The 16319-nt window shown below is 38.9% G+C and overlaps 2 protein-coding genes across 2 annotated transcripts in view; one reads left to right on the top strand and one right to left on the bottom strand.

Annotated features, from left to right (window-relative positions):
• Positions 1-243: 243 nt before the first annotated feature.
• On the bottom strand, positions 244-2597 carry LOC140577378 (cytochrome c oxidase subunit 8A, mitochondrial). The gene is made up of 2 exons (XM_072697343.1): positions 2352-2597; positions 244-648 (listed from the first exon to the last, which is right to left on the bottom strand). Exons 1-2 carry the CDS (start codon positions 2469-2471, stop codon positions 538-540), a joined length of 231 nt encoding a protein of 76 aa, XP_072553444.1. The 5' UTR covers positions 2472-2597; the 3' UTR covers positions 244-537.
• Positions 2598-8169: 5572 nt separating this feature from the next.
• btbd7 (BTB (POZ) domain containing 7) overlaps positions 8170-16319 on the top strand; it is a 46652-nt gene continuing 38502 nt past the window's right edge. The window contains exon 1 of the mRNA XM_072684960.1: positions 8170-8740. The gene's annotated coding sequence lies outside the window, so the exon portion shown is untranslated. The remainder of the gene's footprint in view (positions 8741-16319) is intronic.

Below are 16319 nucleotides of genomic sequence, written 5' to 3'. Positions count from 1 at the left end.
AAGAGCTTAATGTGAGCCTAGACTGCTGTTAAATAATGTTTCTAACACAGGGACAATTTTCCAGACCCAGACTAAACATGTACTGAGATTCAGCACTGGCACCACAAGTTGGTTTAATCAATGTTTGTGGTACCAGCCCATAGAGATTCCCTTTCAATCAGAAGAAATCAGAAGAATTATTTTTGAACACATCAAAAGTCAGTGCGGCAAATAAATGACAGGCTGTATAGAAGAGTTTGTCCTTAGCATATGTTTATTTCAGGGAAAAAGAAAGTGCAGGCATTTGTACACAAAGTAAGTGCCATTGCAATGGCATTAGGGGCCACAGTCCTAAGGCATTAAACACCATTGAGCACTCACAATCAATCTCATCTTCACAGTTTACAGATTAAAGGTTTCTCCCTCACTTATGTGGGATGTTTTAGGGGCTGCATTGATTGTGTGTTTGTTTATTTCTTGTCTTTTAGGCAGGTGAATAATGCTTTAGAGGCAGCCAGTGTTGTGTATAGTGTGGAGCAGCTGGTTGATGGTAGATCTTCAGGATGGTGGGGCCTGAGGCCTCTGCCGGTACTCTGGGAGATGATGCAGAATCCACCCAGCTGGAGCCAGGAGAGCAACAGCAAACACCGACATGATGAAGAAACTTTGCTGCAGGAACCAGAGAAACACCAGAGAACTGTATGAAATGTAATCACATTTAGGAGATTAAATGCAGTGAAGCCAACAGGAGAACCTTTTAAACCGCAGGGGCCCGCATGCAGGGGCACACTTCAGTTCCTCACTCTTATGACTATACTCTTATAAAATTACGGTACCAGAAAAGGTTAATTGGAGTAATGTCATAGAAGAACCTATATTGGCTCATCTCAACTGTAACTCGTTCACTAAAATTCTTCTTAGAAAATCAAATGTAGTTCTTCAGTGGCATCACTTCAAAAATGTTATATACCAATTATCAAAACATTTCCTAAATAAGTCTACAAGGGGTTATTAAAAGCGCAAATCAGGTCAGTTTCATTTCACTTCACTTTTCCTTTCATTCGGAAAACCTAGAACCCTCTTCTTTTTGTTTTTTGCATGAAGTTGATGAGTGCACATGATGAGATTCAAGACTGAAGACTGTACTTAAACACTAATTACTGAATACTGCTCTCACTGTGTTGGCCAGCAGTCCTTCTTTGGATCCAAGCGCCCCTGAATCAGCTAATGAATGGCTTGGTGATGAGTGGGTAAGTGGAATCAATCAGGTATATATGAGGATAAAATAGACGCTATGTAAAAGATTAGGTATGTATTTATAACATTAATGATAATTATGTCGTCTACTCTACACCAGCTACATAATTATCATTAACGTTAGAAGCATTTGCTTCTTCCAATCTGTATATAATCCTTGCATTATTTACAGAATTCCACAACTTTTTAAAATATATGCATAATTAAATGGACTTATGTAAATAAAGTCCTACAACGTTTTTTCATGGTGGAGAGGTTTCTTCATATGAGGACAAATTATAATAATTCCTTATCATTTTATTGTCCCTAAAGAAAACCTGCTACTAATTTACAATTGTTTAACCATAACATTGCATACTTTACATCCGTCCCTTACTGTGATCCACATCTGCACAACTATAAAAATGCTGTAAACAATAACAGATTATCTGCATATGCATATTTTCTGTTTTAGCTCATTTCATACTGGATTTCTTTATACATACTTTCTGTTAATAGTATTTGTTGTATTTACTTTATTCTGTCTTAATGTCTTATTGTTTTTAATACTTGGCAAAAAGTCTGTCCACTTGCCTAGTCGCTTTTTAACAGTATGTTAAATGTTATACATGCGCGACTTCACAGAGACAAATCATAGTCTCATATGTGCACCATAATCAGGAGACAGGTGTAGGTATCATTTTGGCTGGTAAATAAAATGGCTATACTTGCAATGTAGGCATTGCTACTGTAAAGACTGTAAAGAAGTCTGATGCATTCATTCATGCACCAAACCATTCTGAACGATTACATCTCAGTGGATCATGCAGAAAGTATAAATATTTGGTGGAACTTTCCTTTAACATAATAATTAATCATTACACAATGATTATGTTAGCCTTGTGCCACTGAATTCTGAAGTAGCCACCTTATATAAAATTGACTTATGAATAACATGTACAGACAATTATGGGAATAAAAGCACAATTTTCCATTTAAATCATTAAATGATACATAGACACAAAAGGTCAAGAACTTAATTTATTAAAACATCAATATTACTATTCTCCACACATTTATTTTTGCACACTGATTAGTGTCTGTCAGCTCAGTGACTATGAAGCCGTTACACTCACCCCAGGTCCAATCTTGTTTTTGGGCGGCTTGCTGTAAATACTGGAAGTGCGTTTCTGCAGGATGGCCCTGGCCCAGGACATGCTCCTAAGCTGCATGGCCCCACTCAGACCCACCAGCATCTCCACAGCAGACCAGGGGGTCAGGGTCAGCCCAAAGGATATTGTGTGTGTGTGTGAGAGAGAGAGGAAGTGAGAGAGAGAGAGATGGCGAGAGGGGTGCTTGCTGTGTGCAACCCCTTGAGCTCTCCTCTCAAGTGCTGGAGAATAAATGAGTGCATCCTGTTAAATTGACCAGGATCTGGACATTATCCCCCAAAACCAGCCCACTCTGAGGGAGGGGTCTGAGGGGGCCGGCCAGCCTCACAGTAACTTTTCCACAAAGCTACTTCACACACACACACACTTGTGCCTTTTATTTAAATGACACAGTGGCTGCTAAGGTCATGATTTGACTCAATACAACAATAAATTGTGTCTGACTAATACAAGTCTGAAATGACACCCAGTTGTGAAAACTGGCCTATTATCTGTAAATCTGCAGTGTGCTGGCTCCTTGCTTAACCTTACAGGAGGCTAATGTGCAGGGCTTCAAAAGTCAAATTCAACGTCAGACTTATTGTACTGTCATGCTTTCACATAGTCATCATTCTTTCTGATTGCAGTCATGTTTTGAAAGTGGAAGGAAATATAATTCTTCCGGGACACAAGCTGGTAGATAATAAAAAGGTAACAGTTCTTCCACTGTTCATTGTTGTGTAGATAAAGAGATGTTATCCAGTACTGATTACAAATTCCATGCTTAAAAAAGTTTAGGGGTTAGGGGTGTACCAAAGTAAACACTGATTTATAGACGTGCCCCTGAATCAATAAATGAATGGCTTGGTGATGAGTTGGTAAGTGGAATCAGTCAGGTATATATAAGGTAAAATGGGTGCTATGTAAAAGATTAGGTATGTAGGCAGCCTACTCCTCACAAACTATACAATTATCATTAATGTTAGAATCATTTGCTTCTTCTATTCTGTATATATTCCTTACACGATTTACAGAATTCAGTTTTTTCTAAATTTATGCATAATTAAATGGTTAAGATGTAAATAAAGTCATTTAGCATTTATTTCACGGTGTAGAGGTTTCTGCAGGATAATATGAGAAAAGATTATAATAATTCCTTATCATTTTATTGTCTGTTACTATACATTACTGCAATTGAAGATACACTTCTTCTTGAATGAACTGTAAACTGTAAACTTAGTTACACACATGGACAAAATTATTGGTACCCCTCAGTTAATGAAAGAAAAACCCACAGAAATAACTTAAATCTGACAAATTAATAATAACTCCAATTTCTATGAAAATGAACAAATGAAAATCCGAAAATTGATTTTGAACCATGCTTTAACAGAATTCTTTTAAAAAGTAAACTCATTAAACAGGCCTGGACAAAAATGATGGTACCCCTGAAAATAATGTGACCAAAGGAACATGTTAAATCAAGGTGTGTCCACTAATTAGCATCACAGGTTTCTACAATCTTATAATCAGTCAGTGGGCCTATATATATAGGGCTACAGGTAGTCACTGTGCTGTTTGGTGACATGGTGTGTACCACACTCAACATGGACCAGAGTAAGAGAAGGAAAGAGTTGTCTCAGGAGATTAGAAAGAAAATTATAAACAAGCATGTTAAAGGTAAAGGATATAAGACCATCTCCAAGCAGCTTGATGTTCCTGTGACTACAGTTGCACATATTATTCAGGAATTTAAGATCCATGGGACTGTAGCCAACCTCCCTGGATGTGGCCGCAGGAGGAAAGCAGATGACAAATCAAAGAGACAGATAATACAAATGGTAACAAAAGAGCCCAGAAAAACTTCTAAAGAGATTAAAGGTGAACTTCAAGCTCAAGGAACATCATTGTCAGATCACACCATCGGTCGTTGTTAGAGCCAAAGTGGACTTCATGGGAGACGACCAAGGAGGACACCATTGTTTGAAAACAAATTAAAAAAAAGCCAGACTGGAATTTGCCAAACTACATGTTGACAAGCCCCGAAGCTTCTGGGAGAATGTCCTATGGACAGATGAGACAAAAATTTTACTTTTTGCCAAGGCACATCAGCTCTATGTTCACAGACAGAAAAATTAAGCATGTCAAGAAAAGAACACTGTCCCTACTGTGAAACATGGAGGAGGCTCTGTTATGTTCTGGGGCTGCTTTGCTGCGTCTGGCACAGAGTGTCTTGAATCTGTGCTGGATACAATGAAATCTCAAGACTATCAAGAGATTCTAGAGAGAATTGTGCTGCCCAGTGTCAGAAAGCTTGGTCTCAGTCGCAGGTCATGGGTCTTGCAACAGGATAATGACCCAAAACACACCAAAACACCCAAGAATGTCTAAGAGGAAAACATTGGACTATTCTGAAGTGGCCTTCTATGAGCCCTGACTTAAATCCTATTGAAGGCACCCTTCAAACCTGAGACAACTGGAGCAGTTTGATCATGAGGAGTGGACCAAAATACCTGCTGAGAGGTGCAGAAGTCTCATTGACAGTTAAAGGAATCGTTTGATTGCCTCAAAAGGTTGTGCAACAAAATATTAAGTTAAGGGTACCATCATTTCTGTCCAGGCCTGTTTCATGAGTTTATTTTTTATATAATTCTGTTGAAGCATGGTTGAAAAGCAATGTCTGACTTTAATTGGTTAATTTTCATAGTATTTTTATTTATTATTACTTTTTATTTTTTCAGATTTAAGTTATTTCTGTGACCATTGAGGGTTTTTCTTTCATTAACCGAAGGGTACCAACAATTTTGTTCATGTGTATAGTGATAGAGAACGTTGCCAGATTGCAGAGAGCATGTAAAGTTGTGTGCATGTGAAGCAAAAATGTACATAATATAAAAATATAAAATGGCTGCAAAATCCACATTAAATGTATAGTTATGACAAAATCCACATGAAGTTAAATGTAAAGTGACTGCCAAACTTAAAATAAAAATATAAAATATAAAATGGCAGAATTATGCAATAATGTAATAATAATAAAATGTAAAATGGTGACACAATCCATGTGAAGTAACATGGAAAAAATGAAGGCAAAAAACAAACAAAGTAAAATGTAATGGGGAGCAGAAATCCTCATGAAGGAAGTTGTAAATGGGTGACTGCAAAATCCAAATGAAGTAAAAGTACAATGCAAAATCCACATGTAAAACGTTTGAAGTGATTGGGTTTAGTAGTAGTATGGGTACACTGTAAAAGCAGGGCTGGGGTAGACCTCTCCAAAAACAAGAAGTACTAGTAACAGAGAGAGTCACGTCTGCCCACTGATTGATATCTGGCAGAAGATCCTTTGTCAGCTAAACAAGCTGGTACTTGATGGGACCTCACAGAAAGGCCTTTCCTGAAAGGTGCCTGCCAGTAAACAGAGGAACACCTGGCTGTCTGCTCAGTGTACATTCAGTGCCATGTGGAGTACAATGCTGCCCAAATGATGATCTGATTAAGAGATTAGATTAAAGGAAGAGAAAAGTGGGGGAGACAGCCCAGCTGTACTTTCTCTCAGCAGCATGTGGCACTGCAGTTCATTCATATTAGCCACAACATTGAACAATCAGATCTTTGTTGCCAGGTTTTGCCAGACAACACTGCACTCCTACCAATTGAAAGATGATCTCCTGACCTTCATGAATATATTAGGATATACATAAACAATTTCTGTGTGTGTGCACCCATTCAATTTTAGACTGTTTTAGAATAGACTAGATTACTAGATTAGAATTAGGCTATTACACTTAATACCATATAATAGTCCAAACTGTTGAATACATACAGGCAGTTAAATACACCAAGTGTCAAAACATATCCGCACAAGCCTTCTAAATCTTGACACGGGTGTTTAATTGCACACACAGCTTGTATAATTTCTATAGAAAAGCACTGCCAATAAAATGGGGCAGTGGAGCACATGAGCCTAAGATCACTATGCCCAAAGTTAAGTATTGAGGTGTAGAAAGCATCCCAGCATTGGGCTGTGGAGCCTAGCATAACTAATCATCCAGCATCAGTACTTAAACTCAGTATGGCTGAATGCAATCAAATAATTTGCAAATTAAGTTGTTATACTTAACAGTAAAATGGAATAAATATGTAGTGCTGTGTGTGTGTAGATGGAAGCATACAGTAGGCACAGGTGTGTGTGCATCACATATGTAAACTAGGTGTTCAGCACAGTAATGCGTACAGAAGCTTAGTTTTCAGGTGAAGAGAACAGTTTACAGCTTATGTACAGTAGAGAGGCATCCAGTTAAAGTGCAATGTGCATACAGTCCTTGAGCTAGTGGAGCTCAGTGTGGGTATGATGAGTGAACTGGAACGATCAGAGAGATCAGTATGTTGGATCAGGTGTTGGTGGTGTAACCAGTTTAACAGCAAGCAGGTAAAAAAAAAATCTTATATCTGATGGTTCTGGCTCTGGTGACGTTCCTGTACCTCTATGGCAGTAGTTGGAATAGGAAGTGGCTGGGCTGTGTGAGGTCAGAGGACATCTCTTGTTGTAGAGGCCCTGTATGGGTGGGAGGGCATCTGTGGTGACGTACTGAGCAGTTTTCACCACCCTCTGCAGGGCCTTGTGTTCATCAGTAGTGGTGCTGCCATACCAGACCATGATACAGCTGATCGTGTGCTCTCTACACAGTGGACCTATAGAGGTTGCAGAGGAGCTAACATGATATAATGACTGATAAAACATGCAAATTAACATAATAAACATAAATGCAGTAAAGGCAGGAAGGACATGCTGATATGTTTGTTAGAAGAAGGGCTGATTAGATAAACTAGGTGCGGGATGGAAACTGAGCTTCACACACAGAGATTCCTCAAGGAGAGGTGTGGAAATGTAACATACACATGCTCACACATTGTTTACTTGTATTTATTATAATCTTAGTATTTCATAATGTTAGAAGTTCTAATAAAGTCAAGGTGATCTTTATTGTCACTCATTCAGAGATCTGACAGTAAATTAACTATACATATAACTCTTTTATGTGACTAGAGAGTGTACAGTGGGTCCAAATCATCAATATCAGAGTCGTGTGATTGTATTATTGTCAATATGTGAATAATTATTGAACAGTCCTAAAAAAGGCTTATACTTATGCTATTTAAACAAACACACTGAAAACTGTAACAAAGTGGACGGTGTGATAATTTAAGTATATTATTTGAAGAAATCTAAGTATAAAAATATCATTATTACAAATTTAATAAAATATACATTATGCAAAACTTAAAATTAGCATCATAGCATTATAGGTTTCAATAAAGTGGCCATGCTCGCCAGACCACATACTGAGAGGACTGCCCTGCACTAATCTCAGCCACCACGAGGAGGAGTCCGTGCACTGCAGACCGAGGTCAACCCAATCTCCCATTAAGTGTTACGGGTTGAGTTAGTGCTTGTTTATGCATAAAACACATTTTCTTAATCATCTAAATATCTCAAAACAGATCCACTTTTATATTTCATTTATTTTGCACTAATGTATAAACATCTTTCAACTTTACTTTTTGCCCAAACATCCAAACAGAAAGTAGCTAAAAAGACCTAAAAACGAAGTCCAAGTCCCACTGTAAATAATAATCAGAGGTAAAGGTCGGTTGTTTAACCCGCTAATATTACTCAACACTGCACTGACGCAGTAACCCGGTCCCTGTGGAGGCTGTGGAGAGCGAAGCGAAAGTCGTCGGGGCCTTTTAAAGTCAGCAACAGTGCCCACTCAGCTCAGTCAGTCGGAGGAGAGTGGACGCGGAGCGGGGGGAGCTGGCTAAGCTAAGCCCGGTGATGTAGCTCGCAGCTGGGATGGCAAAGCGGCCGTTTTCCGCATAGTTAGAAGGCGGTGTGTGAGGGGTCGAGACGTAACCCCAAAGCGATGACGTTGGTGTGGTTGGTGAAACGGGCAGCATTTGTGGATTTCGAGGCAAACCCGTTTGGATGAAAGTTTGTCTCTTGGGCAGCGCGAGTAGATAGCTAAAACACGACCCCGATGGTTCAGTTAGCTGTGAACATGACGACCAGTCTGACGGTATTAGCTACTGGAGAAGAGTAGCGAGCACTGGCTGGCTGGCTGGCTGGCTGGCTAGCGTTAGCTAGCAACATGGACGTGTCCGTACTCATAAGACGATGAGTTTTTCGGCTGAACTAGTTAGCTAGCTAGCTAAAAGGCTAGCGAGCAGAGTGGGTTGCCTGAACTCGGTCTGAACTCTGCGTGGAGATTAAAGGTAGTTAGATAGTTAGCTATCTAGCGAAACTCCAGAAAGCCTGAACGGATATTGCCTTTCTTCTTCCAATCGGCGAGGAACCGTAAAACTTGACAGAGGTGAGTAACTTAAACACTGCTTTTGCGTTTTAGCGACGTGCTGGCGAATCGTCGTGCCAGCCACCTATAGCTAGATAACTAGCAGCTATTAGGTCATCGACGTTAGTGTTGGTGGAAAGTCAACAAACCAGCCCAGTGGCCAGCGGCAATGTCTCCTGTTTGTCAACACCATCATTTAACACAAGCAAACCAGGGGAGCCTTTTAGCCACCAGAGCTGAAACCCGTCGTTTCTTCGGTGGTAGTAGTAGCTAGTAGTGGCTACGCTAGCAATAGCTAACTTTGCTAGCTAACTAGCTATAGCTAGCATCTTCTCGGGTTTATCTAGCTGCCCCCTGTATCATTAACTGGAGCTAATCATTTCTAGATGAGCTCACTGATCAGCTGTTCAGCTAGCTAACTAACTAACTCTCACAACAAACTCGCGTTTAAAAATAGGAAGATTTGCTAAGGGAAAGCGTTAAGGGGCTAAGGGGAGCGTTAACCGCAGATTTGTGGTTTCCTCGCAACTTTTTACGCAAAATGTGTTCACTGAAAGCTACAAGCGCACAGCTAGGGTAGGTTCAGGACTGGTTGTCAACATGGCTAGCTGGACTGTTAAACAGGTGAAGATACGGTACAGGCTGAATTAGTAACGAACAGTGCTCATGATCCCCCCCCCCCCCCTCTAATTAAGCCTGTGTCTATCTAATGTAGTCCAACGTGCTCTGTGTTTTGTTAGCTAAGTAAACCTGAAACCGTGTTTAAAGATGAATGAACCTAGTGAAGGGTTCCCGATGACGAGTCTCGGCTTTGCTGTTTAATAAACGCTCATTTCTGAGTGAGTTTTGTTGTGGAAAGTTGTCAGGTTTTAATAGGCTGGTAGTGGCATCTAAGCTGCAGTTCAGCGCATCCTGTCCTGCCCCCCTTTCAAGCGTAGAGGGTTCATTTACCTCCACACTAGTGCTCTTCTTCCCCCCTATTTTGCATTCTGTACTGATGCTGAAATCCTGTTTTTCGTGTATACTGATCGGTCAGAACATGTAAAACCACTGAAAGGAGACATGCATAACATTTGATTGTCATTACAGCGGTACCTGTCCAGATAAGGTCATGATACCGCAGGACATCTTCAGAGATCCTGTGTCCATTATGTAGGGGGACCTACTAGGTGTGTATAGAAACAGTCATGATATGATATGAGACTTATGGTTCGGTACTACGGGGTAAAAGCAACAAAAGGCATACGACTATTTTTTGTTTGTTTGTTTGTTTATAACAGTTAAAGTTTGTTGCACCTGGTGTGGCATAGCCCCCCCAGCCCCCCCTCCTGAGGTGGCTGGTCCAGCCTTTAGAGGCACTCTTGAAAACAAAAGGGTTCTTCAGTTATTCTTTACTAAAAGCAGTTGGTCTAAATGCACTCAGGTTCATAAGTATTGTATGACTGCCTAAAGTCTGGAACCCATGATCATCACCAAATGCTGAATTTCTGTGAGATGCTTTGCCTGGCCTTTACTGCAGTCACCATCAGATGCTGCTTGTTTTGAGGCTCTTTCTGCCCTTTGTTTTGTGGGAGGTGATAAGCCACTCAGCTGGGTTGAGGTCAGGTGACTCGGTCATGCAAGAACAGTTTTTTTTTTTTGTTTGTTTTTTTTTAACGTAAAGAAGCTCTTTGGTTACTTTCACACCATTTATACTGTGACACAACTTTCTGTCTGTTTAGCTGATTTTGACTAGATCTGAGCAGAAAGTATAGCTCTGTACACTTCAGAATTCATCCTGCTGCTACCAGTCAGATCAGTAAACACCAGTGGCCCACTTCCATTGGCAGCTAAACCTATCCATGCCGTAACACTGCCTCTACCATGTTTGACAGATAATGTGGTCTGCTTCAGCTCACTAAACCTTCCTGTCCCTCTCCATTCTCAAGTAATCTTGATTTGATCTGTCCAAAGAATCCTGTTACAGGACTGGACAGGAATGTTTCACACTGATCTTGTTTTTTTAAGTTCTTGAGTGTTACCAATGGTTTGCATCATGAGGTATACTTGCTGTATTTACATTCATGAATTGATTGTAGTTCCTGACCTGACTAGATGTAAAGGGGCTTTTTCATCAGCAAGAAAAGAATTGTCTACTTAAGTTGTTAATATATACATTTTTCTCCTTTTCTTTTCCTCTTTCTCCTCTCTCTCTGGAATATACCAAACAGGATGCACTCAAACAAAACCGTTTCAGTCAATTGTCCAATTGTTTTGGGCCTTATGAAAATTGAGGGTCTATGTAAAAATGGCTGTAATTCCTAAACCTTTATTTACTGTTAAAACATCTTGAAGTCCCATCTCGATTGCCTTATTGCCTCAAATCCATTGAAGTGGTGTATAGAGGTAAATCTACCAAATTTATCCCTGTCCAAAGTCTTATGAACCTGATTGTAGATTCATGACTACATGGAGAACTATGTGAATGCGTAAACTGTTCTTTGCCTCGTCTGACTTTTTATAGATGGATCTACACAGGACTAGGGCTGGCCAGTATGGTAAAAAGTACTAGATCACAATATTTAAAGACTTTTTAATGGTGCATGATATTTATCGATACATGTAATCATGGACTAAATACATCAATAGCGACAGATTCTAACTATTATTCAGGTCCTCTCCTGTACTGCATACAGTGATATTTATTCAACATCTGCTACTCTTCATCTAATTAAACCAGTCTATTTACACTGTCTGTAATGTAACATGCAGTTGACCAGTGCTTATTAAACACTAACACTTCCCTCCGTATTCTTAGAAAAGCATATTGGTAATCAGAATAACAACATTTATCACAATATGCTAAAAAATATCGTCACATTGCCCAGCCACATATATACCCATTTTGCTTAGTGGAGGTAGGGTGTAGACAGTGTTATTTTGCAGATTTTTGCTTTATATTACGTATTATTGCAGCCTTTGTTTAATGTGTTCTCCAACAAAGGGATATCTGTATATCTGTGATATATTTGTTGGCTGCTTGTATTGCTTGAAGATCAATAACCAGCGTAATGTGGTGGTTTGTACGTTGAATTAAAAAGGTCTTTTTGTGGCTTGTAGTGGTGATTGTGTTGGTGCTGATGGTGTAACTGGAACAACTATGTTGTGCACTCTATGAATCCTAACATTTTGAATGTATTGATTTGTCTAATGGTGTGTTTTTGTTGGATTTTTGTTGTCTATGAATGCTTGGTCTTCAGTAAGTGTTCAGAGTGTATCCCCCCCCCCCACACACACACACACCCAAAAGCGTTAACAGTCGGCATTGGGTTCATTCCTCTTATTAATTTTTTTTGTGGTGGCAGGGGGTTGTCTTTTGGTAACAGCACTCAGACTATGCACAACAGTTGTCACTGAGGGCATAGCACCTCCGAACGATACATCTTTCTCGCTCTTTGTATGAAGCATTCTGCACAATGGCATGATTGCAGTAAATTGATTAAACATTTACTGAATGGGAAAACATTTATTGTAATTCATGATTCATCCAAAGAATCTTTTTTTAGATCATCCTGGGTAAATAATAAGAAAACATAATACAGTATTGTGCCAATCATTTTATTTTGATGCACAATGCTGGTAGCATTGTGGCTCTTAAAATAGTGCTTTTCTGGGCTACTTAGGCATTGCCTCAATGCTTTTGACTCACATTGAAACACTCAAGCGCCGTCCTGTCTCTGCAAACATGCTAGAGTCTTTCCATAAGATGTAACAGCTTTCGGAGTTGAGCACGCTCCTCTTTCTGAACACAGCCAAGCTGCCAAGCATGCAAGTCTCAAGGTAGTGGTGGATTTTGAGGCATGTTTAGGTTGAACCCATTCTCCTTTTGTTCTCACTTTTTTTCAGAAAGCAATCTTTTTAAGATAAATTTATGCCACTAAAATAATATAATACAATACCATAAGAATGCAGTTACACCCTTTTAAATAGTTCAGAAATTGGTTTTGGAATATAAAATATCCTAACACAAATCAAACACAATGGCCAACATTAAGATCAACAAAAATGTTTGAGGGAATTTAAAATATATTGTGCGATAAGTCAATCATATAGTTATCGTGAGAGGCCTAGGTGTGATATTTGCTTCCAACATTTGACTGAATAAAATCCATTCTTTCCTCTCCCAGTGAAATTCTCTGTGTCATTGGCTCAACTATCACAGTTCAGTTGTCTGAGTGCTAGCCAGCTGCTTAGGGGATTGATTGTTGGGGCAAGATTTGTGGAGTCAGAGAATTTAGGTGGAAGTGTAGAAAGTTGCATCACCTGGCCTTTGATTGATGTTATTCACATGGTTTTAATGTTCTTGCTGATTGGCGTATTTCACACGTTGCCAAGTATCCGTTCTCTGGACCACACCTGGGCTCATAAACAGTTTCACACTTTATGTGGGTTTTCAGTAGCTGCTGAAATGACCCCAGTGAAAAGTTCAGTACAATAATAGACATACATGTAGAACCTTGTTGCGGTGATGTTGTTTTCTGATCCAGAGAGAAAGCAAAGGATGCTGTATATTAGAGCAAATGAACTGGTCATTTTTCTGGCTCACCACATCTGCTAACCAGACCTTCTAGACACGATTTTAAATATCTTTAAATACTGTAGAGGACCTAAGTTGTTTGCACCTTAAATCGAAGCTTTTATTTCTTTACAAATATATTGAATCTGTCGTGCATTAAAGCTGTTTTTAAAATTGGGGACCCAGTTTTTAAGAGTGCCGTCAGTATGCATTTGTCTTTTTTTTTATTATTATTTTTATTTTACCATTTAGAAAACTTCAGTGGCCTTTTAAAAATAAATGTATTGTTTTCATTGATTCAACACAGAGTTGAGCTTGAGTGACTTCACTTGCGCAATATAGATGTGTCCTATCAGTTATAAAGGACAATGAGACCCCGGTTGAATGATCAACATAAACTACAACAGAAGATGGGTCTATTAACAAATTTTATATGAGGAACATTGTTTACACTTACTGATGGGTTTCTACTAACTTTACATTAGTGTTAGTGTCTTGGGCATAAGGGCTAAATTAAACATTACTGGGATGTGTTTAACACGTGTTTGTGAAATACTTTTGTTATGTTCAAAACTGGTAAGTAGTTTTAATAAACACACTTCATAAAACATGATTTGCTCATGTTTTACCTCTATGCAGCAAAACTGTTTGGAGAGGATCTCGGGCACAAAGATATTAAATAGGCTTTCTGAGGAACTGTTTATAAATTAACTATAGGCATTCATATAAACCCATTGACCAATGCCTTTCAAATGCATTAATGATATGAAATAAATATTATTTCATGCTATTTAAAGACTTTTTTTTTAATTATTATACAATATACCATATTGTCACAATATTTTGTCATGTAGACAAAATTCGCCAACAGTGTCAATAAAAAAAAACTGCTATCCAAAAACTCTCCCATACTGAGTACTGTGATTTTTACTTAAAATATGCTTAACTCTATTCAATTAAATATGACTATTTACACACTTTGTAATAAAACGTACAGTTAATCTGTGCTCTTTAAGCACTAACGATATTCAAAATGCACTCATTGCATATTGTGTACCATGATAACAAAATGTATCATGATACGATAAAATATTGTCATATTGCCCAGCTCTAATTAATGATTATCAGAATCCCTGACAAAGTTGTTTGGGACTACGCTGTTGTCAACTATCCTCGCTATAACTTATTTGACTTTTGATACACTCCAATACCAAATGCCTCCAATGTGGCTATCAGCTATTAAATTTAACTTGTGTTTGTTTTTTTAATGCATTTGCTATGAAGACAATACCAATTAATACCATATTCCAAAAAATCATAATGTTGAGTTTATGAACTTTTCATGCTACTATAAAGATAAAACTGTAGTCTTATCCTGTTTGTATGGTCATCCAAATGTGCAAGCGAGACAAAATGCATGCTACCTCAGTAGGCCAGTGCCAGGGTGCGACCTGAAAGCAGTGTGTCTCAATTGTGGCTGCTAAACAGACATATTATACATCTCATTGTGTTTCCCTACTCTGTAACTGTAGATTCCTAAAGTGCTCAGCACCATGAGTGGACAATGCTTAAAAAAACATAACCTTAAAATGTCTGCTTTGCACTGTTGCACTTGTCCCAGCTTGATTTAAAAATGTAAATAGTACATGGTAAAACGGCATCTGATCAGTGTCCCACGTCAGATATCCTGATTCAGTAGCTGCACTGAAAAGGCTAAGCGTAAATGTGCTATCCCTTGATTGGGTGGCACTCTGGTCACCATGATCCAATCACTGTGATGAGAAGAGCTTTAGATTTTCTTCATGTGATAAAGAAATGATCTGTATCCTGTCAGCCTATTTTCCCCAAATCAGTAAGAAGTACCCTACTTCATTCGAGGGTTAGACATTTAGTTCTACACATTTCCCCCCCTTAGTCTTTGAAGGTCCTTTCATTTCCAAAAATAAACGTGCCTGACCTCTGCCTGCCATCATTGGAGAGAGTAAGAGAGCTAGATATTTGATGGGGAAAAGGAAAATGTGGCATGTTTTCATTTTCCTTCCACTCCTGTGTTGTCATTGGCAAGAGCATTTTGTGACCCTCAAATTTACTAGTTTGCTTCAATCACAGTTTTACTTTTACGTTTGCTCCCTCTCACTGGGCCGGTATGTCGCTGGGTAGATTTTGTGTTATAAAAAAAAAAGTCAGTATTCCATTGGACTTAACAAAAATGATCTAGAATGTTAAAGTAATGCAGGTTACTTGTCTTTTACTGTTTTACTCGTCTTGTTAGATTGGCCACAGTCATTCATTCTCAGTTCTCAGGTTTTTCCCGTTTTGGTCAATTGATGTATTTATAGGCTTAATATTTTTGTACTTTGCGGATACACTATACATGCATGTTTATTTCCCCTTTGCTGCAGTAACAGCCTCTACTATTCTGGAAATGCTTTCCACTAGATATTGGAGTGTTGTTTTATACCCCTCTAGTTGACACTTGGCATTCAGCAGGGTGACATTTGTATGGGTATCTTTCGGACATATTCAATGTGATGTGCCGTAATCAGATAAACGTCCCTCGTTACTTAGAAAAAACCTGTTGCAAAACTCTTTGTGGACACTTTTGGAGCAGTAGGTCAGCAAGTTTGTGCAGTTCCAACAGACCTACATGGGTAGAAAAATCTGTAATTATTTATAAGGGCAAAAGGAAATGGTAGTGGGTTGTATTGGGCAGTCTGCTATTACAAGATTAGGCTCTTATGGGGGAGGATGTGTCATTGGTTTTTCCCTTCCAACCAGAATTTCGGTGTTGTCAAGGAACTATTTAGTCTTGCAGTCAACTCATTCATTTTAGAGACCTCCTTCCTCAAAATTACAAATAATGAGCATGGATACTGATCTACTGCGCCCACATCTCTACATTCATTCTAATGTCTACAGAGTCTAGGAAATGGCTTTCTGCAAACGTTTGAAGTTTTGACTGACTGGCCTGCTCACCGTGTTGACAGGAAGCACTCGGCAACCCATTTAAGGTTTTTGATAATGCATTAGGAGTCTGTCCCACAC

This window comes from Salminus brasiliensis, chromosome 1, assembly GCF_030463535.1.
Source record: "Salminus brasiliensis chromosome 1, fSalBra1.hap2, whole genome shotgun sequence".
NCBI lineage: Eukaryota > Metazoa > Chordata > Actinopteri > Characiformes > Bryconidae > Salminus > Salminus brasiliensis.
This window is presented reverse-complemented; position numbering and strand designations above follow the sequence as displayed.

Bases quoted from the DNA above. Each gene is read 5' to 3' on its own strand.
- LOC140577378 (XM_072697343.1), bottom strand. From the start codon at position 2,471: ATGCTGGTGGGTCTGAGTGGGGCCATGCAGCTTAGGAGCATGTCCTGG. The intron at 649-2,351 runs GTGAGTGTAACG...TGGTTCCTGCAG, and splicing joins AAAACAAGATTGGACCTGGG to CAAAGTTTCTTCATCATGTC.